Genomic DNA, 23,363 nt, shown 5'->3' on the forward strand with positions numbered 1-23,363 from the left:
TTTGGAAAGTTTTGCGAACAAATTAACCCCAATGGACAGCTTAAAATTTCATTCGCGTTAGCAAGCTTCACCGCATTGGCAGTGTCATTTTCCACCACGATCACCTTTTCATGGATATTAACGCTTGGTTTGTTAGCTCATCAGTGCTGACTCTACAATATAATATCCACAAACGTTTCGTTACAGCTTGCTACTGCTCTTGATAGCCATTAAACTCACCGTGTCAGTTCACGTGCAGTGTTTGGGAAGCAAGTGTGTCGTAACCGGGATGAAATCTATCGAAGATTTTTTCGTGTTCCGGTACTTTCCGAACAGAACGCACTTTATAGTGTTGGATAATTTACAGTTCGACCAGCTTGATATATCGCATCTCAATCCGACAGGAAGTGCCAATCGTAATAACATGATACAAAATTCGAAAAAACTTAAAGGAATCAGCATCCCTACGATGTCCGTGCTAAGAACGCTTGACATCAAACGGACGGGCTTGAGCAGCATCGGTTTCGAGGATAACGTTCACCTGCGTTCCCTAATGATCTCGTACAGTTATCTATCATCCATACCACCTACAATATTCAGGGCACAAGGTTTGAAAATACTTGAAATATCGAGTTCATCCATTCGTACAATCGATTTCGCATCATTTTGTGATCTACCCGAGCTGAAGAAGCTGCTCTTAAGCGACAACAAAATACGTAGCATTGTGAACAGTTGCACGAAGGAATGCAAGCTATACGAGTCGCTTGAGGGAATAGATCTGACAAAAAATAGGCTGAAAACGTTAAGCATGACACCATTCAGTCAATTAACTGCTCTCAGCAAGTTGATTTTGAGCAATAACTTGCTTCGAATGCTGTCAGGTGTTTACGTTTCCGATGAGCTGCAAATATTAGACCTTTCGTGTAATAAGTTGAGATCGTTTTCCGTTTGTCAGTGGAGAATTCCGTTCCTCCAGACGCTTCGGGTTGATACAAATCAGCTAACAGAGCTGCCTGCATGTTTAGATAATATCAGAAGTCTTAACAGACTATCACTTGAATCCAATAATCTTTCTGCTCTTGAAATGGAAGAGTTGGCATGGCTTGATAATTTACAGTATTTACATTTTAATGGCAACAACTTACGAACGCTCACGCTGAACAGTTCTGAATTTCCGATGAAGTTAGAATTGCTGGAGGTTGAGCGTAATAACATTACTGAACTGAACCTTTGGTGTGTACCAGTGGCGTCCCTCAGGGTGAATGCAGATCATAATTTAATTACTAGCATTGATATTAATGCTACTTCAACAAACATTAGTACAGTGTTTTTGCGAGAGAATCCAATTGATTGCTCATGGCAGCATCCAGCACGGCGGTTCATTAGTGAGTGTAATGATGACAGTGATGAGTGATAAGCAGTATCTTGGCAGTGTTCTTTAGAACCGTTGATAAGTTAGTTTGGGGTGAACCTGCTGTGAATTATAAATAAACTAGCTTTAATTTTTTTTAGAAACAATTTCTCATGATAGTAAATTAAGTGATTAGGTAATTAAGTAAAAAATAAATTAAGTGGTTATAAGCAACGAAACTCTTGTTTGCAAAAATTTGATCGACTAACCTTTTTTTTAACATCAAGCACTTTTATCAGGCGATGTAAAAAAAGCCCATTTGAACATCATTAGTGCAACGATTATAGTACTTTTATTACTATCACAGGTCGTCTTCATTCCTTCTTTTCCTATTCTGATAGCTGAGTAAAAAATAACATTCATTAGTTTTCGCTCATAAGTGCATCCTAATTATATCGCTCAGTGCATCCAGATTTCACTTCATGCATCTGACATAAATAATGAGCAAATCATCATCCTTCAACTGCAGGTCAATAGGCATGAGGGACAACACTTACACATAAGCGAATGATCCTTTCAAATGAAGTACCTACGCCAGGAAATGTCTCACACAAATTGTGTAACATGGAATTTTGACCTCACGGCATCAAACCTTGCAAAAAAAAATATCAAGCTATCAAGCTGCAGTTTGCAATTTCAATCACCAAACTTCACCAATCATCTGCAACTACTCTTAACCTCGAGTAATGACGAGCGCAGCTGCGGCAGGAAGTATCATTAAGGTTTAATGGTTTTCCACGATATATAAGCGCCCCGTCATTTGACGAACCACCAACCCACCACAAACCATCCGCGGGTGATACACCGCAGTCCATACACTAACGAGCATCGCTGTCCTCGAACGGACAGAACAATGCAGCCGTTGGTTTGCGTTTTCTTCCTCCCTGTGGATGTTGGTGGATGACCGGCAAATAACCAGAGAGTAGAAAAGAAAAAAAAATAATATACACTCCACTTCCGCCTTCATTTGTTTCGATCTCTGTCATTTTTTATGAGCGTTTGTTTGTGAGCTGTATGGCTGTGAAATGCAGCGATTTTTAATCTTTGTCACCATACACCTCAACTTCCGCTCCATTTTTTATCGATTATGGCCAGCTTGGACGCGCTGCCATGGACATGCATGAGCACGGTTGCAATTTATCGATCGAGCGTTCCGATCACTTCGCGTACGTGGTGTGACATGCCATAGCACAAAAAAGAGCTAGATCCACATATCATGCAATTGCAGGAAAAGACAAACGACGGAAAAGGCTTTCGGACCACACACACACCGCCAACGGGAAGCTGTACTTCAAGAGGAACCGAAACTAATCAATCAGACCATGTTTCGTGCCTGCATGGAATGTATGGAACAGTGGAAATCCTAGCAATGTTTAGCTCCCTCCTTTCAGAACGAGTAATAGTGGAAAAGTACCTCCATCGCATTAAATGTAATTTTATTGAATCTAATGCTAGAATATTATGTTACATTAAAAAAGGAAACTGACTTCAATTGGGTATAAAATTGATTCCATCATTTGAACAATTTTATTCATGATTTTTCCTATAAACGATGACCGAATTCTCTTATCACGCAAGCTTCATTTCCTTTTGCTATCATCTGTCCAAGCTATAAACATTTGTGGTATTGTTTTTAAAACGACAAGCATGATGAAATATCATTGTCTAGCATCGCCTGTTTTTATGAAGCACCGGCCCTCTCATTGATTGCATCTACAATTGCTGTTTGTGATAAACGTAGTCCCAAGCACACACCCACTCGGCAGCATTATCATTACCGCGTCATCGCGCCTACAAAAATAAATACTCACCAAACAACGCGAATGCAATTGATAGTAATGATACAGCCGAGGGTGCCTTTAAATGCTGGCCGGAAAACATTTTACCACCGCAAAGATAAGCTGCCACACGAAAGGGGATCCTAACCAATCGAACAGTTAGCATTTATCTGTCTCTTTACGCTTCACTCATGGGCAACCATAAGTAAAACGAGCTGATTACACTTGCCCGAGGCGATTGCATTGTTTTGGAATCTCCACCGGTGGTAAAGTGTGGCTTTATGGTCCCGGCTTGGCCATTGTAAAATTTCCAAGTGGTTAGGATCAAAGTGTTATTTTTGGACTTTGAGTTAGGCGTAGTTTGGCTTGCATGAGTTTCCACATCAGCCCCGTAGCCTTGACACAATCCTGCGATCAATGAACAGTTAGTTCGCATGTTATCGTACATTAAACATAAAAAGAAAACAGCAGATGAAGTACGCAAATAAAAACATTATCACTGGTGGGCTAAGACTGTGTGTTAATTTTTTTTTTTTCAATTTTTTTTTCAATTTTTTTCCCGAATTGGCCGAACCATCCATGAACCCACGTCATGGTCACGCATTAGTCGATAATGTGTGCCAAACGTCATTGCGCTGATACGCGCTTAATTTGCGTACAGTAAAACACTTGTTACATTACAATCATCATCTATTATCGCCGCTGATGCGCAGCGCTTCAGCTTCAGGGGAACACAATCTGCTGTGACTGTGACGGAGGTGCTGCACCAATGACGTCGATGTTCGGTACGATTGCTGCTGGGCAGGTTTCAAGCTGGCCGTTCCTAAGCGAAAGGGAAAGTAACCCAACGGCTACAGCGTTCATCTTGTGTGACGCACAATGTAGAGGTGTGTTGTTGCGGTGGAGTTTCAATACTGAACCGCACCGCATGGAGTATAAAGCACAAACATGCGGCCCCGCTGACTTTGGGGCAGAAGGGGGCTCGTACCAAAGCAATGGTTGTTATATGCGTGTTGATATAGTATAATATATAACGTCATTTTATTTCTAAATATGTAACAGACGAAATAAAGAAAAAAAGTTATTTATAATAGTAGTTAATTATACTTCTTTCTACTTCATTAATCGAATGCTACAAAAATTCATTGAATGTTTGTAGTCGGCAAAGGAACGTGGTTTTCAATCATTTTCAAGATGTCAGCTTTTTAAAACGATGTGAAGCTCAAAATATATTTGAATTTTCACAATGTTTCTGCATGCTTATAAGTTCAACGGTTTGTTGCTACTTTGTATTCTGCGCACTACCTTTGTGAGCCTTGTTCCATGTTATGCCCTTAATCTATCAGCAATAGCTGGTAGAAAATAGTAAATATTACAGTTATGACTCAATGCACACTTCAGATAACCGAAACGGTTCTTCCATTGAGCCACCAGGGCTTACCTCCCAAGTATCACATCCTGGTAATATGGCAGTCCGATTCACAAGACCACCCCACAATTCGATTAACCACTTAAGTCATTGACGTACTCTAGGGTGCTTTCATTTCCCGTGGTTTTACACAAAACGTGTCTCAAGTGTGAGCAATACGCTAAGCTACACTTTTTCAAATACACAATCCCAGCTGCCACGCGATGTATTATGCATTCCTCGTCGCACCGATAGCAATCCTTCAGCCGTCCGCCTGGTTGCTGTAAACATTGCCAACCCCGAAAGAAACCCCAGCCGGTCGTCCGACTCCTACCGATTCCGCACACAAATTCCGGGATCAAGTGGAGGGATCAAGTTGGAACGGCCTGGAAGCAGTGGTAGATTGGACGAAACGGAGAGCGCAGCCCGGGTAGGTGAGGGGTAGAGACTAGGGGCTGTTGCTTTTTGCAACCAAACAAAATACAACAAAAAAAAATTGATAACATCATCGTTGCACGATCAACAAACAACAAATCCTGCACAGACATTGCCCAGTAAACAAACTACAGCCAGATAGCCTGATAGTTGCACGATCGAGCCCTTGTTTACCTCGACGGGCGTATTGCTTTCGAAACCATCGGTACGGTTCCCTTTTTTAATGGGAAGATGCAAAACAAATCGTTTGACCCTGGTAATTGTAGCAGATTCGAACGGATTGCTCGCGGTAACAACGGTTGGCAGCGAAAAAGGCTCTCGCACGTTCCATTGCTGTAAGAGGAGATTCCATTCGGTGACGAGTGCTGATGCACAAAGCCATTGATTGGTGTGGTATTTTCCTTTAGTTTTTCAAGTGCAGTATTTAGCACCATGCTCTATAAATAACAACTTCAAGCAAATAGTTAGGTTCATTAAGTTGTTGCGTTCAAGTATGTTGACAAACACGCTTCAATGTACAGAGGGCATTGTGAGAGCGGAAAAACATGAAGAGGTAGAATGATAACGGAGTTCCAATCGGTAAGAGTGGATCATTTTGAATATCCATTCCAATGGTTTGTAGCAAAACACATTTACACTTTTATATATGTGTTCTTCTTCTGCTTCTTCTATTTGGTGTAACGTCCTACGCGAACATACCGGCCTATACAGGGTTTCGAGATGTTATTGAGTCGTTCGAGACCGCCACGGGACCGCCTGTATATATGTGTTCTGTACATTAAATCAAACACAATGAAACCTGAATGAAGCCATATTTTTACTACAACCAAATTTGTGATTGGCCTTAGTTGATCCTACTCTACATTGATTTATATTCATGAACTATTACTTGCACGATGCTTGCTATTAATCGATGCCTTAGACGAACGATCATAATAGAAATCGCTAATATCTGGCGAAATCGTATAAAATTGACACTCTGCTTTAGTTTTGAAAGGTCATATTTATATAACTGTATTATTTTCAGAACAAACGGTCACGGCAACATAAATTTTCCATACATCTGGAGTTTTTTCTTATCAAGGTATCACTGTGCGTGAAATAATTTTAACTAATTCATCATTGATAGCATTTAGTAAATGTTCAAGACAACTTGTTTATTTCTCTGCTTGTGGACATTATACATTGTAAATGATATTTGAGTGCAAAAATAAACTAGGCATCGCATGTTGATCATATCCGCCACATGCGCGTCCCATTCTTTGACGTGCGTATGATTAAACCTACGGAAGACGCACAAACAACAACGCTCGTACAGAGGCAACATGTTGTCGCACAAAACGAACCATTCAGCCATGGTATCATGTGATTTCGTTCCGACTCGGCAACATACACATGGTATAATTTCATAGAAGATTCTTTGTTTTTACGCCTTCTCTTTCTGCCTCAATATATCGCTCTCTCTCCCCTCCTTTCCTGTGGATCTCGCTTGGCTCCATCATCATCAAGCAGAATTCTATCAAAACAATAACAAACCGGCATCGCCATCAACAACTTCCCTCTGCTAATACTACTACTACTACTACTACTACCACCACCAGCTCAAGGGGGGAAATATCGACGAACGCGAACGGTCGTATTTTTGTCAGCAAACATGCGAATGGGGTGTTGTTTCCGAAAGCGTATGCGTGTACGGCGAAGGGTATAAACCGAGAGAAGCACTGCCAAGCTGACGAACACAACCGGTAGCTTGCGTCAGCCAGAGGAAATGTTCGACCCTGACCAAATGGACCAATCACGTGCCGTTGCCAGCGAGACAAGCCTCCAACGGTTAAGCGAACGAAGCGCGCGAATGTGTTTTCAACCCCGTCCGCTCCACCAGGGTATGGACTCCCCAAACACTCCTCTACACTGCACCGTGCCAGTTCACTTGCGGCCCCATCAGCTGTTTCGCGAACCAATCGCATTCCACTCCTCATGCACACACGCGCGCATGCAACCAATCTCTCGTTCTCTCCCCGTCGACCGTTTGCGATTTTAGAGCGCCTGGCAACAGTGAGCATCAACGCGGTTGTTTTGCTGCTGCGCACCGGCCCCGTTTTCCCTTATCACTCCAACCAACGTCCCGAACGTCGCCAATAAACTTCGTAATGGCACACAAACATAGTCAGCCGCCACCACGACTAGTAAGCGGGACGGGCGGATCCGTTGGCAGCTGCGGATCAATCAACGCGGGGCTCGGTTTTTACCAGGGGCCTGTCCCCGGCTGGCAAGCTGTTCGGCACTTGACACGCTTCTTGCTTTGACTTCTGTGATAAGCGTGCGGCCGTTTCCATTCCCCTGTAGCTTCCCGTTTCTCTGTCCGTTCAACAGTCAACGCTACATTGGAGTAAACACATTGTTGACGGCTTTCCGACTCTTGCCTCCGCTGCTTCGAGTTGTAACAACCGTCCGACAAAAGTTGTCGATCAGCGATCAAGGCCTTGGAAGATTTCATCCTACGCATACCATAGGACTGTTGCAACCACAGCAAAACTAGCTGGTTGTAAGGGGGCTGTAACGCATCGCGCTCTCTTTAGTGGAGCAACTGCACCAACGGATCAAAGTTCGACTTGGCGCAACTTGCTGGGCTGGCGGGACAAGCCTGGCCTATGTTAAGACGGTTCCATTCGCTTCTATTTGCTCACGAACTGGCTTAGCCAGTTCGATCCGGAACTGATTCTCGTCCAACCGGTACCGCTAGAATCTAGTGCAAGAGCGCGTGCCTATTCTGTCCCCCTCAAATAAAGGCACACGTTTATTGAATTCATTGACGACCCCTACGCAAAGGGTGTCTTCGCTCGAACGGATCACCGTGAAATGCTAGTAATCGTAGAAGCACAACCTGGGTGAACGATGAAAATCATAACAAACGAAGGCAGCCGAACAGAAGAAGCCTGTGCTCACTGATGTAACTACGATCGTTTATTTGCATCATTTTGTACGACCGAAAACAACTGTAAGCGTGGCTACGAAAGCAATAGGGGAGTTTAAACACTTTCAAGGCTTTTTGCCCCCACACTAACCCATTCCTCTGTGAGTGAGGCTGGTAAAGGAATCAAGTTCACCGAGTTGGTAGGCTTGGTCGCGTTTCTTGTTAGTCGAAACAACCAGTTATGGTGCAGTAATGGCAGTGTAGTTGCATGGAAATTACTACAACCTGTAAGGGCTGGGTTTTTTTTTTTTATAAATAGGGTATTTGAGTGGAACAAGGTTTAAAGATCAGACCACATTTTCCCACATTAAAGACTAAAAAACGTTCAAAATTGAGCATGGTTACGAATACCGTTTGTATGCATCGCATGACAAAGTCTCTCTCTCTCTCTCTCTCTCAATCTCTCTCAATTTCCGTACGACTCCAAGCACCAATTTAAAAGGTGCATAAAAATATCTTCCGTTTTAAGCGGGCCAATCATCGAGTGGCGTGATTCACTCGAAACGTTAACGATCCCCCAAAAACGAAGCAAGAAAAAACTGTTGACTTCGAACAAGCCCGCTCATCTTCCTGAGGGTGCGTCGCAGAAAAACCTGCAGGCGAAGAACATGTTCCGCGGAACCTGTTTTGTTTCGGTCTCTGGTCAATGTCATTTTTGTTTTGAGCTCGTCCCCATTACCAACACCGCCACAGCGAAAGCCAACGCTGCTCCCCCAAAACAAAACCATTCGCTGTGGCTGTGGTTTAACGCTGTTGCTAACCGAATCCAGTCAATATGCGGTCTGCGTCTTGCTATTTTTGCAATACCATTCCGCCCTGTTCTCACCCTCCCGCTTGGGTAGGCAAACGCACGGCAGGGATTGTTTGTGTTTTGTTTCCGAGTCCCCGATCCGCTGTGTATGTGTGTGCGGATAGGATGTGCGGGGAATCCAGGCGTACGATAAGCCGGTTCCTATCGGACATCGAAATCATTCCAGGCGCGCGAGGGCTCGTCCGGGGTTCAATACGGGTATATGGGCAGCTCTTTCGCATGATGGCGAGCAGCAAATCTCGAAGGTTTCGACACGAAAAAAGGTCTGTTGAACTCGCATACTATCACTCCCGCCAGTGTGGGATGGGACACTCGCGCGAGGCCGTTGGACGCGACGGGCGGGGTTTGTTTTGATTGAACACGGCGTACTGCAAAACTCGCAACCCGTAGGTGCCTTATCGTCAAGCCGGTAGAATGACTTGCCCGATTTCCCCACCGAAATGTGTTGCTGGAATGAAGGCGAAGCGCCCGGGCGGAATCGGCGGAACTCCCAATTAGACCTTGCTGCGAGAGACCTAATTCCCCGTCCCCGTCGTGTAATGTGGTCGGTCGGCTGGACGTTGTTGATATCAAGAGCGCTTTCTAGGGGCCAACGCGAAAGGTTGATTCGGCCGATTAGCCCGAGCCGATCGGGGCGAGGGCAAATGGGGGCGAGTTTTGTTTTGGTACGGCTCGGTAGCGTTCGGTGTTGCCATGGGTGTTGTCTGTTGTTGGCGGGACAATGTATGCACCCGAAAAAAAGTCATTACCGGTAATCAAAATTCAGTGTTTTGAGGAAAATGTTTTAGTTACCAACGCGATTTTTGCTATTCTAGATCGATTACGATGTCTGGGAGTTCAAGAAGTTCAAGAGGATTTTTGATCACACACAAACGACAATTGCGTATTTTGGAGCATCCAAAACATATGTCCAATAAACTTGCATCTAATGTGTCTATTTTTACATCCAACCTATGACCTTCATTGAAACTATCCGTCCGAATGTTTCACGGAATGCGTATTAGATACATGAAAGCACCCATTAACCATAATAAAATGTAATTCATTCTTAGTGCTACGGTTACGCATCCGGCATTGAACTAAACAAAGCATCATGGACAAACCACCTTCGATCCACCAGTTCCCGAAAAGAGAGGACCAAACCAGACCGTACCAGTTAGCGACTGGATTGTAACCGAGTCGCAGTACAGACGCAGCGGCTCGAAGCTTCACCAAACCGCCATAAAGTGGTACATGATCAGCATCCATCAAGAAGCATACTTCTGAAACAAGCCATCTAGGAGGATTGTGGATGGAAATTTCCACTCTTCCATCCGGCATCTAGCAGTGCATCCTTTTCCTGTTCGCGTTTGTGTCTATCGATCGAAGGGTCGTGCCATCCCGTTCTATGCTTTGTTCGCTGTGGCATCTCAGAACTCATGGCTCATAAACTCATCATTCGCTGCTGTTATGCTGAGGAAATATTAGGGATGGCCTAGAAATGTTATAACCACGGGGTATTGTGCCTCAAACTATACCAGAAGTGGAAAAGTACTGGAATGGTACTTAATGCCTGGCAAAATGTTGGATTTGGGCTGTCGTTGGTAAAAAGTATTGAAGTTGGAAGTAATGTTTACCTGTCCAGTACCAAGCGAATGTTGTCCCATTGTCCTTCCTTCGCTTTGAAATTTTATTTCGTGAGGACACTAGGTAAGATTGCTAATCTTACAAAAAAATGCCTGTAGACGTTACAGTGGAAAATTTCTAAGCTACTTACACTGACATAGTTTTTTTTTAAGTGAGAGGGCAATATCCATGCTTAACTACATGGACCACTGGATATCAACAACGAAGAACTTATAATATATTTAGACAAAAAAAAGTAAATGGCATATTTTTTAATTAATTTTCGGAAATCTGATTTCAACCCTTTTTTCTACACATAAAATCAGTAAAAATGAATATTTTTGATTCTGTGTTTACAGTCTAGTAGACCTTTGTTTTTGGAATATGGCCATTTGCGTAAGAGTGGTTTTTTTTGGATAGTTTAGCTAACAATCTTAGTAAAAAGAGTCTGTTGATTAATGAATTCGGTTTAGAGTGCAAACCAAAAGCATTCATTTTCAGTTAAATAATGTAGGAAAGGAATAAGTGATAAAAAATGTGTAACGGTAAAAAATGAGACGATTAGTATTTAGTAAATTTCATTATGTTTATATTATTAATTTGAGCTACTGAACAAAACGGCCTAGATATTGGTTAGTAATCGATAGCATATACCAGAAGAATTAAAAGACAATTTGTCATCGAAACTTTATACCTTCGTCGCAATGAGAAATGTGAAATGTTAATTGTAATAAACTTTGGCTTATTCTCATCAGTTCTTCAAGTTTGATTATCATTATTAGAAATCTACTTCATGAGCTGCATACTAAGAAAATATCGCCAATCAATTCCCAAACGTGATGAATAACATTTCTTCCTAGTCTGAGGCTAATCCCAGTATATCATTAGAACATTTCACCACAAACAGCATTCCATCATGCTGCAATCAATAACAGATGCACCATCACCATCGATTGCATCATAACAAACGCCCACGGAACAAACACACACGCCGCACTCATCCAGACCAAACAATCGGCTCCGGCCCTGAACACGAAGCCAAAGCGTAGCAAAGGCACGGCAAAATTTGTGACCGTCAGCAGATCCGGTCGCCAAAACGCAGTAAACCCTCCCCAGCCTGGGACTTTAAACCCTGGGGGAGCAATAGTCCAGGGAATCACATAACGCCACACACCGACGCGTTGGGCATTGGCAGTAGCCAATTCCCAACCCATCTGGATCAGTTTGAACCGGTTAAGCCCAGCTCCCTGTGCCAGGCACCTAATCGTACCGGCCCATCCAAAATATTGAATTGTTCAACGGGGCTGGTGTGTTTTGCAGGACTGTGAATGATGCGAAAACTCTGAAGGCTGGTACACGGCCAGAGCGAGTAAAAAGATGTGCATGAAATAGAAAAAAACAACAGCAATATTTCATCCCTACGAATAAGCCCCGTCCTTTGCCGTCCTCGGCCCTGTAGCCCTTCTTCGGCAGGGCACCGCAAGACACCACCACAGTCGCCTTGAGCGAACCGTCCCTTGCCCTTGCACTGGGTCATAAATTGCTCGTCCGTCTGTCCGCTTTTGCTACGACGGCACCGAAGGAAGAGTGCCATCGCTGGAAATGGCAGCCATCGCAAGCGGAAAGACAATGCACCACAATCGGCAATGCGTCGCCTTCACCCGGCGCACCCCAAATCGGATCAATCAGATGGAAACAGCGTGCTCGGCGAGTGTTCTGGAGACGATAAGCAGCGCGCGTGGCCATCGCGGAAGAAAACGCACCAGCGCGGGGCAGCAAAAGCTGAAGAAGCTTCGAGAGACGAAGGAGAGCGAGCGGACATAGTGGATGGACAGGGGATCTTACAGCTGCTGTGGTCAGCGAGCGACAGCGATTCCACCACACACCCATTCCGGCCATCCGCACTTGTGACGTCACCCATCAAAACAAGCGCAACAGGTCGTGGGAGCAACCGGGAGGGACACAACAACAACAGGCCGCGGCAACAGGGCAACGTCATCCACCACGGGCTCAGCAACGCGCGCGCCCTCGTTCGTGGTATGGGTGTGCGGACCCACACACACCGTACTGGGCCAGCCTGCCAATCAGCTGCATCCAAGCTCGGTCGCTCTCGCTTGCTCTCTCACTTTCGCTCTCTCTCTCGCTCACGCCCAGTGCCATGCTACGGATACGACGGGGGTAAGTTTTGGGCCCAACAACTGTGCTGCCGAGTGTGTCTCTGTGGCACCCTTATCGCAGGTCGGGCCAGTGCGCGCGCGGCAGGAAAAGGGAAGGTAGAAAAAAGGTGCCGTGTGTGGCAGGTTCTATTTTTCGCTCATGTCCCGCTCCGTCTCTTTTCCGCCCGAGTGGATTCGCCATCTACCCGACACACCGAAATTGCGCCCCCTTTGCTCCCGGACCTGCCCTACCCTGCCGTACCGTACCGTCCCTTGCGCTACCCGTGCGCTCGAAAGCGTACCACGCTGGTGCGAATATAAGAAGGCCCGGTTCCGAAGGTAGCAGCATCAGTTCAGCAGAACCAATCCAATTCAGAAGATGAAAACAAGCTAGTTTTCCAAGCTCCTGTGTTTTACACTCTCGTGCCTAAGTGCATCTTCCTTAACAAAAACATAAAAATCCTTAAAAATTACGCTTCACTAAGCGAAGAAGTTAGAAAGTTTAAGAAAAGTTTATATCCCAGTTCAAGCTACTACTCCGCTTTCCTACTTGCTTAATCAAGTCATCGTGTTTGAATTTATACCAGTGTTAATTGTGTCTGCCGTTGCGTTGCCTTTAGTCAACTCATCCTTCTTGAAGTTTATCAGCCTGTGTCTATCTAACATACCAACAAAATGCCTCAGCTCATCGAACAGTACACACCGTAAGTATCTTTTCCCGTGTATCACCTTCCGAACCCGCTGGAACACACCCATGCTCAACTCTAGAACAGTCCCTCTGGAATACTTCCTTTTGCCATCCCGTCCCGACCTTTCTCGGTGTGTGTGTGTGTGTGTGTGTGGCTCTGTGTGTGCACATACCCTCATTACACGATTTCTGATAAAGCTATCGGCTCGACTTCGAAGCGATAGATGGGTGATCTTATCGGGCCGTGCCCCTCAAGATCTCGACCCGGCAGGCGTACCGAACCTTGCTGAGGATAGCAAAACCTTTGCACTTTGACATTGCCTCAGTTTGGTATCGGTGTATTTGTTTTGTCATCGTTGAGGATTTCCTGCTTTTCTGCCCACCAGGGGTAGGCGTCTGTGAAATCCCTCGATCGACGTAGGTCACCCATCTAGTTGATAATCAGCTAGGAAATGATCTACGTCAGAGTGAGATGTTTCTTTTTTTTTGCCTACGTGCGACCAGTCTGGTCTGGGCTGATAACTGAGATGGAAACATGTATGTATATAAGCCGTGCACCCGTGCCCGGACAGGCTCAGTAACTGCTTACAGCTGTGCGACGAGCCCTTTTCTTGCTCCTAACACTTAAACTCGCCGCGTTCTACCAGTTCTACCAATGAGCATAGTGTGTTCCAGTGCATTGTTCTGCTGGAAACATTACCCGACGTCTCGAAACAGTGTTCGCTAACGCGTTTGTTTTCTGTGTTCTATCTTACCATTCCCTTCCGCGATGGTTAAACTATTCGCCCTGCTCAGGCTCCCGACCACCCTGGGATGCAGCCCGAAGCTGAAGACGCTGCCCAAGAACCTGTACAACCATCTGCGCGGCTTCCCGGTCGTCAATGGGGAGGTGTCGCTGCTGTCGGACAAGGTGCGCCGCTTCGTGGAGGAATCGGCCGCCATGTGCCAGCCGGACCGTATCCACATCGTGGACGGTAGCGAGAGCGAAAGCAGCACGCTGCTGAAGACGCTGCACAGCCAGGGCACGATCAAGCCGCTGCCCAAGTACGACAACTGCTGGCTGGCTCGCACCAACCCGGCCGATGTGGCGCGCGTCGAATCGAAGACGTTCATCTGCACCGAGCGGCCGGAGCAGGCCATCCCGACGCCGAAGCCGGGCGTGAACGGTGCCCTCGGCAACTGGATCTCGCCCGCCGACTACGATCGCGCGATCATGAGCCGCTTCCCGGGCTGCATGAAGGGCCGCACCATGTTTGTCGTCCCGTTCTCGATGGGTCCGATCGCATCGCCGCTGTCGAAGATCGGCATCGAAATCACCGACTCGGCGTACGTCGTGGCGTCGATGCGCATCATGACGCGCATGGGCGCGGAAGTGCTGGACAAGCTGTCCGACAACTCGGTAAGTTTCTGCGCGTTCCCAGTCTCTGCACGGATGGGCGTTCGCCTCGGTGTGGCAGTTGCACAAGGGCTTGCATACTAACGGTGGGGTGTTTTTTTCTTTCCTCTTACTTTAGGACTTCATCCGGTGTCTGCACTCGGTTGGCACACCCGCCAACGGTAAGATCGCGGTGCCGTCGTGGCCGTGCGATCCCGAGCGTACCATCATTCTGCACAAACCGGCCAACAACGAGATCGTTTCGTACGGTTCCGGTTACGGTGGCAACTCGCTGCTCGGCAAGAAATGCTTTGCCCTGCGCATCGGTAGCACCATCGCCCAGCGGGAAGGCTGGCTGGCGGAGCACATGCTGATCCTGGGCATCACCGATCCGAACGGTGTGAAGAAATACATCGCGGCCGCGTTCCCGTCGGCCTGCGGCAAGACGAATCTCGCCATGATGAACCCCACGCTGCCCGGCTACAAGATCGAGTGTGTCGGCGATGACATCGCCTGGATGAAGTTCGACTCCAAGGGCCAGCTGCGAGCCATCAACCCGGAAAATGGTTTCTTCGGCGTTGCCCCCGGCACCTCGTCGGAAACGAACCCGAACGCGATGGAGACGATCTACAAGAACACGATCTTCACGAACGTCGCGTCCACCTCGGACGGTGGCGTGTTCTGGGAGGGCATGGAGAAGGAGGTGTCCTCGGATGTCGAAATCACCGACTGGCTGGGCAACCCGTGGAAGCTGGGTGAGTCGAAGACTCCGGCCGCCCACCCTAACTCGCGCTTCTGTGCACCCGCCGGCCAGTGTCCGATCATCGATCCGGCGTGGGAAGACTCGGAGGGTGTCCCGATCTCGGCCATCCTGTTCGGTGGCCGCCGTCCCCAGGGTGTGCCGCTGGTGTACGAGGCCAACTCGTGGTCGCACGGTGTGTTCGTTGGCTCGTCGATGCGTAGCGAAAGTACGGCGGCCGCGGAGCACAAGGCCAAGGTCATCATGAACGATCCGTTCGCGATGCGGCCATTCTTCGGCTACAACTTCGGTGATTATCTGAAGCACTGGCTGAGCATGGAGCAGCGGGCCAGTGCGGCCGGTGGCCATGCGCCCAAGATCTTCCATGTCAACTGGTTCCGCAAGGATGCGAACGGCAAGTTCCTGTGGCCCGGATTCGGCGAGAACAGCCGCGTGCTGGAGTGGATCCTGCACCGTATCGATGACGCCGACTGCTACCGGGATACGCCGATTGGCCGTGTGCCGACGGAAGGTTCGCTCAATCTGGACGGTTTGAGCAGCCCGGTCAACGAGCGGGAACTGTTTTCCATTCCAAAGGACTTCTGGCTGCGGGAGGTGGAGGAGGTGAAGCAGTACTACGACAACCAGCTGCCCCAGGATCTGCCGGCGGAGATTGCCTCCGAGCTGGAGCAGCTGAAGATTCGCATTGAGAAGATGTAATGCGCATTGCACTGATTGAATGACAAAACAAAAAAAACCAAGACACAAACCACTAATAGATAAGTGAAACAGACAGGAATTAGGTAGCTCTACCAAAGGCAGGGTTTATTGACCAGGGCCGCCGAATGGGCTGACGCAAAAAGCTAGGCGAAGTCAGACGCGAGTCAGGAGTGTTTAGGTGTAGATATTTTGTATTAAACAATGTAGGGCACATAGTAACGTAAGTCACTATAGTAAGTATTGTGATAGACGCTGTAAGAAGAAGAAGCATAAGGAGAAGAAGAATAACTGGAGTGGGCTTGGTTTTACGAAAACACAAGCCCACCAATCTGCTAATAAGGAGCACACAACACAAATGTTCGTAAGCTAGGAAGATTAAAAATAAAACAAAAAATACAATAATTTACACAGTGCCTTGTTTTTTCGCTGATTGCTGTGCTTGTTGTTCAACTTGAGGAGTAGGGAGCTGAATGGAAAATTTATATTTGTGGTTACTTGTTGGATTATCGTTTGATTGCTGTTTGTTGTTTACCATAGTTTCCACGGTCAATGCCGCGTACCGAGACAGCTAATCAGCAACCGATCCTCTTCCAGCACACAAAGGCCGATTGGTGTAAAAATGTGTCAAGGAAACACAACTCAAACTACTCCTCTTAATCTAAATGTCTTCGGACATTGAAGGGATTAGCTAAAGATTTGTTTTTATGATAAGGCTAGGAGATTCCAGTTTCAAGTATACCAATTTATTTTTCATCCAAAATAAAATCTATGGAGATTCTTTTGCATAATAATCAGGATGAGTTAGTATACGGTTAGCAACCTTTTGGCGTCTGTTCTAAACGACAAAATCGGGTAGAAAGCAAGATCCCAATTAGAGCCCGAATTTAGTAATAGCCAAATATAGCTTTATGGTATTAGTTGATGTAATATATTTTTCTTTCAGTTGAAATTAAAACTCAGCAGACAAGAGGGTAGCTGAAGCATTCATCAATGAGCCTGGTAGGACAGGTTCATAGGTTCACTCCTGTAAGTGTTCATTAAAGCATACCACGGCTCATATTTTCATATTTAAATCTTTAGTTTACAGGGTTTCCCACAATTTATTGGTTGGTTCCCATAATGTGTTGGGCTCGTCTCACGATTTGTTCATCGTATCCCATAGATTTTTGATTCGTTCCCATACTTAATTGGTATCGTCCGATTGGATATCAATATAATTGAGCCAGTTCTGGGAAACAGCCAAAAAATCGTAGGAACATACAAAAAAAAAAAATATATGCGAACCAACCAAAAATGTATGGGAATTAAGCAATACATTATGGGAAACCCTGTATTGTGTGTGCGAAAGGGGCTGAAACTAACCCAAGTGACATTTGCTCGAAATTGTTTTCCCATATCTGCTCGATTAATACTCGATACGCCTGAATTTGTAGATTTGTGTGTGATCGAGTGAGTTGAAAGCGCTAAGTTTTGGTGAGCTCGTAAATTAGACATTTTACTATCGATTGACGATGCCGTCGATCTCATTTTTCATTCTTCGCTATGGTTTTTGATGAAAAACAAAAGCTAATATTGTGTGACGTTATTCTATAAAAAATGAGTATAGTTTAAGTATAAAATGGATCAATAATTTACGGTGTATCGAGTACTTATCGAGCTGATATGGAAAAACAATTTCGAGCAAATGTCACTTGGGGCTGCTTCCCTACTAGTGATGGGTAAAGTTGGCAAAAATCCGGAGTCGACTCCGATCCGATTCCGATAAATTCGGAATCGACTCCGGAAGGTAGGTCCGCGCTTCAATATCCGGAGTCGTTCGGAATCGTCCGGAGTCGCCCGGAGTCGCCCGGAGTCGTCCGGAGTCGCCCGGAGTCGCCCGGAGTCGGAGTCATCCGGAGTCATCCGGAGTCGTTCGGAGTCGTTCGGAGTCGTCCGGAGTCGCCCGGAGTCGGAGTCGTCCGGAGTCATTCGGAGTCGTTCGGAGTCGTTCGGAGTCGTTCGGAGTCGTTCGGAGTCGTTCGGAGTCGTCGGAGTCGTCTGGAGTCGCCCGGAGTCGGAGTCGTCCGGAGTCGTTCGGAGTCGTTCGGAGTCCTCCGGAGTCGTTCGGAGTCGTTCGGAGTCGTCCGGAGTCGTCCGGAGTCGCCCGGAGTCGCCCGGAGTCGGAGTTTCCGGAGTCATCCGGAGTCGTTCGGAGTCGTTCGGAGTCGTCCGGAGTCGCCCGGAGTCGGAGTCGTCCTAAGTCGTTCGGAGTCGTTCGGAGTCGTTCGGAGTCGTTCGGAGTCGTTCGGAGTCGTCGGAGTCGTCTGGAGTCGCCCGGAGTCGGAGTCGTCCGGAGTCGTTCGGAGTCGTTCGGAGTCGTCCGGAGTCGTTCGGAGTCGTTCGGAGTCGTCCGGAGTCGACCGGAGTCGTCCGGAGTCGACCGGAGTCGTTCGGAGTCGTCGACTCCGGACGACTCCGGTCGACTCCGGACGACTCCGGTCGACTCCGGACGACTCCGAACGACTCCGTCTCCGGGCGGATTTAGTGGTTCCATTTTGCCGGAGTCGGAATCGGACTAACAATAGTCGGAGTCGGATCGGAGTCGTGGGTGCGCTCCATACAGCACATCACTATTCCCTACCTTTGCTGAAATTCCAAATCAGTAATAAAATCTCAATTCCATATTACATACATACATTAGAACGTCGATGGTCTGGGGACGGATTAACCGGTGGGCGGCTTAACCGTGCATATGAATTTGGCAGTTTAATCGACCGGATAATCGACGTTTACTATAATGATGTAGTCATTTTCTTGCATTTGATTTACACCCACTCGCTACAGATTAAGCTTAAATGATTGGAAAATAAAATGCCCAAAGAAAATAAAAGCAAAGCCCCATAGCTCCAGTGTTAAAAAAAGTATTTTTGAATTTCTTTTGGGTTGAGATTTTTTCTCACACGTTTTCTCGCTGAAAATCGATCACAAAATATGCATATGTGTTGAATATAAAACAAATGAAATAAAGAAGCAAACCGATTGTATTTAAAAAAAAACACATGTATCACACGAAAAAATAAAATATATGATGCAAATTCGAGCAGAACCAGCATTCGAGTAGTTTTTGGAGCTCGACAACCGACGGCAATTTTTTTGTAAGTTGGGTCACCGGCTGTTTCCAGCACCGGCCGTATGTTTATATTCGGTAGTTGCGTTCGTGTAGATTTTTTGTTGTTCATTACGAGATTTTCTCTTTTTTCATCGGAAAAAAATTAATTTGGAGTTATTTTGTTATTTCAAAACTTAAACAATGTAATTAGTCTGAAGTTTTGAAAAATTTAGCTGCTTTTTGTTCTTCATTGGTAGTTTATGTATGGAAAATATCCTTGAAACGTCATTTACCAAGTCCAGGTGGCTTGCTACTGTCAAACAGTGACGCCGTTAAAAAGCGGTTAAAAACAAATTAGATTCGAAACCGACAACAAACTTGCACCATCTGCAGAGCAAGTGGACTAATTTGTTGAAAGTACCGTCGTCCCAGTTTATTTAACTAGATCCGTTTATTTATATGCATGATATTTACGCTAATGATCAGTGTGAAAGCAACCAACATAAAACAAGATTAGTTCAGTGAAGTGGTGAAATTTGATACCAACCATTCGTCCAAGGTCAGGAAAACGGTGGGGCAAACATCTGCTTGCAGTCCTGCGATGTCCCTTGCCACATTGGAAAGTGCCTTCTGTGAACCACCGATCGGTGCGATGATGGAAACTCCGGGAAAGAAGCGCAAGCGGAATGCGGAAACGAATCCATTCCTTAACTTTACCGAACAAACGTTTAGCATCCCTTCGTCGACGCCGATCCACAATCGGCAGATCGATAGCAGTGCCTTCGAGAATCCGTCCTTCCGGGTGGCGAACAAAGAGAACTACAATCTGTTTTCCGACTCCTGCATGGAGGTGAAGTCGATCGCGGATCTGGCCGGTGCAACCAAGCGCCCGAAAGCGAACACGCCCGACACGTGCAACCCGTTCGAGGTGATACGCAAACCGCCGAAGAAAAAGAAGAAACAGATGCACCCGGCCGGTACGGCACCGCTCGAGGAGAGCTGTTTCGAGAATCCCGGTTTGAATCTGGCCGCCGCCGATAAGCAACCGGTAAACCCGTTCGAGGTACCACGCGATGGAGACGAAAGCAAACGCAAGGAGGCGGAAGAGTTGAGCCGCTGCTTCGTCAACAGTGCGCTTAACATTCGCGGGACAGAGAAGGGAACGGAACGATACAATCCGTTCGAGATCGTGCGCCCGAAAGAAGCGGCCCTGGAGGCACCACCAGGCAGCCGGGGGCTGCCGGTACCGGAACTGGCTGGCATTGAGAATCCTGCGATGGAGATGCCACAGTACGCCATTGCCGTTCCGTTCACACCATCGCTGAAGCATCGTATCAATTTCCAGGAGCTGCCGCCCAGTGCCTTAACACCGTGCCAAATGCTGGCCAACATGGTTGTTTGCAGCCCCGAGCCGACGAAGGCGGCATCCGGCTATGGGGGAGATACGCTGAACAGGAACGTAACGGTCACGCTGACCAAACGACGGTCCCTATCGGTCATCAGCGAAGAGTCGGACATCGGTGAGAAGTTGGACTGCTACCAGCTGGAACTGGAAAACAGCATCAACGAAGCGAAGGCAAGAAAGCAGCGGCAGGGCGAAACAACCCCGTTCACGTTCAGCGGAACGGGCCATCGGCGTCGATCGGTCAGACGCAGCTTGATCGACATGAAGCACATCAGCAATCTGTCCCAGCGGCTGCACGAGCTTGATGACGATCAGAGCGACTTTACAAAGCTGGAGGACGATGCAAAGGTTCCGGAAGCTGCGGTGGATCAGGAGCAAGAGGAGGAGTATGATGGGGAGGAGGAGGAGGAAGATAAAGAAAATAGAAAACCGGCTACACCGGTAGCGATCGGTAAGGAACTGAACAGCAAAATTGATGAGACTGATACAACCGAGACACACGCGGAAGTGCCCCACTGCAACCAAATGACGTTCACCATTACCAAAGAAACGACGGTGCGGGAAGAGATCCGTATCGACGTGTCCAACCCGGACGTACAGTTCGAGGAGGTGGAAGACTTCGAAGACGAAGAGCAGGACGTAGAGCTGCTACACAATCCGGCACCGTTTCAGCGCGCGTACCGCAAGAAAGAGCCGCTCGCGGACAAGCCGACGGAAGCAATCGTCGTATCCGATGAGTTCAAGCATCCGGCACAGATCGGTGGCCAGGTGGCGGAGGGAGAAGGAGCACGCGAAGCTGGTGCACCGGTGAAATCGCACAAAGTGCGTGACGTTATACGCCGTAGCTTCCGTCGATTGATACCGCGCGGACAGGCGGTACACGCGGACGAACCGCAAAAAGAAGGGGAAGAGAAACAACCAGCGTCGCAGCGCGATGGGGAAGGCCACGGGTTAATTTCTACCATCCGGCACAGCTTAAGGCGTCGCCAGACCGCCAAAGCCAAACCGACGACGGGCGAGGAAGAGAACATCGTCGTGGCTGAATCGAAGCAACCCGAGCAAGCCGGCGAATCGGCGCTGGAAATGTCCATCATTGCCGAGCAGCCGCGTGCCGTGTTCCGGCAGCCGTCGCTGGACCAGTACAAACCGATTGCGGCCGCTCCATCCGGCGGGGGCACGCTACGGAGCAGTTTGCGCCGCTCGACCAAGGACATCCGGAAGCAGATGATGAAGTCGGTGTTTCGCAAGCAGTCCGGCGATTTGGACGGCGATCATGGCCAGCATGTGGGACAATTGATTTAAATGGAGAAGGCTTATAGGGAAGACTGAAGGCGCAACCTGACATTACCATTTTTTATCATTATTATCGCTTTATTATTATTATTATTATTATTATTATTATTATTATTATTATCGTTAAGCACAGCACCAAATCCCAGTTTACCAAAAGAAACAGTAATCACGCGTTGTTCTACAAAAAGAACCAAAGAAGGCTTTTTTGAGCGAATTTTAATCAAGCGAAAGGCAGCAATTTGTTGGAAATTTACCATTTTCACATAACTTTTCTTTAATTTTCTTCCATCACTCGGAATGCAGCTTGTTTTACGTTTAATCTTAATCGCGGACACGATTTTCTCAACTCAGTTGCACCAAAACACTTAATTTTTTGCTTAAATTATTATAAGTTATGCTTCGTAGTAGTGTAAGTTTGCAAAGGTTATTACAACCTTGTTTTATCTGCTTCTTTTGTGGCACAACTTAATCGATCAGTGTTTTATTATGATTGTATTTTTAATATTATTCGAAACAATGTTACTTAAACTCGTGCAAGCGTTTCCATTATTGTCGGCACTGCTAGGAGCGAGAAAGCCTAAAAATATCACATATTTCCCCCCTTTTGAAAGTTTGCATAGGGGGACCTCAGCATCGGAGAGCATTTTGTATGCAAATTGTAAAATTTCATTACTCATTGTCACGTTTCGACAGGCAGGGCTGAACACGTGACAACCGACCTGTCGTAGGATGCATTGCGAAGGAAGCAGCAGAATTGCTGCGTTAGATTGATGAGGTGTGCTGCCGTATATATTGTCGTTTGTAACGTGCTGCCTGAATTGAATTCCGATGTAATATAGATGTCGACACAATGTAAATAGTTTGGTGTTGCTATTTGCTACTTTAACAGGTAAAGATGAGACGGAATGAAGGATGGTGAAAACGAGACACTTGATGCGCAGGATGGGATGATTTTGGTAGATGCGAATTTGAAAGCGAATTTAGGATGCATTAAGCGGATTTACTACGGGAATGGTGAGCCGATTGTCTGACGACAGGTAAATGGGTTTTTTTCCCACTGCGTGCTAAAGCGGGTAACACATCCATGAGCTGAGCAGTCCTTTTCTCTGACTTTCGAAACCCACATTTCAATCTTCGCTGGAGGGAACTACAGGGTAGAAGAAACCTTTTTTCTCTTGCAATTTTGAAAAGGGGATTAAGCTGTGTAAGACGCTTTCTTTTGGTGTTGGAAAGAAATGTCCTTTCGTGGGGATTTGCTCACAATGCTTTAGATATTTTAAATGCCTTTTCCTTGATAGTGTTAGAAATGTTATGTGGAATTCGCTCCTTATTTTGAAAATCTTAAATTTAACAACTTTTATTAATAATTAGTTAGTTTGGCCAGGTTACAGGACTGCACAAATAAATTGCAAAGATCTCCTTAAAAGTACGCCGAAATTAGCGGCCTCGAAACCCAATTGAAATGAGATAATTACCCCTTAAGAGACCCCAAACCTAA

The 23,363-nt window shown here is 46.6% G+C and overlaps 2 protein-coding genes across 2 annotated transcripts; both read left to right on the forward strand.

The window, feature by feature from the left end:
* Nucleotides 1-12,614: 12,614 nt before the first annotated feature.
* Nucleotides 12,615-16,485, forward strand: LOC1275028 (phosphoenolpyruvate carboxykinase [GTP]). Its single transcript, XM_003436404.2, has 3 exons — nucleotides 12,615-13,261; nucleotides 14,041-14,644; nucleotides 14,760-16,485. Exons 1-3 carry the CDS (start codon nucleotides 13,233-13,235, stop codon nucleotides 16,077-16,079), a joined length of 1,953 nt encoding a protein of 650 aa, XP_003436452.2. The 5' UTR covers nucleotides 12,615-13,232; the 3' UTR covers nucleotides 16,080-16,485.
* Nucleotides 16,486-19,494: 3,009 nt separating this feature from the next.
* LOC5667532 (uncharacterized) lies at nucleotides 19,495-22,396 on the forward strand. The gene has a single exon (XM_001688498.3). It carries the CDS (start codon nucleotides 19,769-19,771, stop codon nucleotides 21,872-21,874), a length of 2,106 nt encoding a protein of 701 aa, XP_001688550.3. The 5' UTR covers nucleotides 19,495-19,768; the 3' UTR covers nucleotides 21,875-22,396.
* The last annotated feature ends 967 nt before the right edge of the window (nucleotides 22,397-23,363 follow it).

Source organism: Anopheles gambiae, chromosome 2, assembly GCF_943734735.2.
Source record: "Anopheles gambiae chromosome 2, idAnoGambNW_F1_1, whole genome shotgun sequence".
Lineage (NCBI taxonomy): Eukaryota > Metazoa > Arthropoda > Insecta > Diptera > Culicidae > Anopheles > Anopheles gambiae.

Coding starts and splice junctions, on each gene's coding strand:
- LOC1275028 (XM_003436404.2), top strand. CDS start 13,233: ATGCCTCAGCTCATCGAACAGTACACACC. Junction 13,262..14,040: donor CTCATCGAACAGTACACACC/GTAAGTATCTTT, acceptor CGCCCTGCTCAG/GCTCCCGACCACCCTGGGAT. Junction 14,645..14,759: donor ACAAGCTGTCCGACAACTCG/GTAAGTTTCTGC, acceptor CTCTTACTTTAG/GACTTCATCCGGTGTCTGCA.
- LOC5667532 (XM_001688498.3), top strand. CDS start 19,769: ATGTCCCTTGCCACATTGGAAAGTGCCTTCTGTGAACCACCGATCGGT.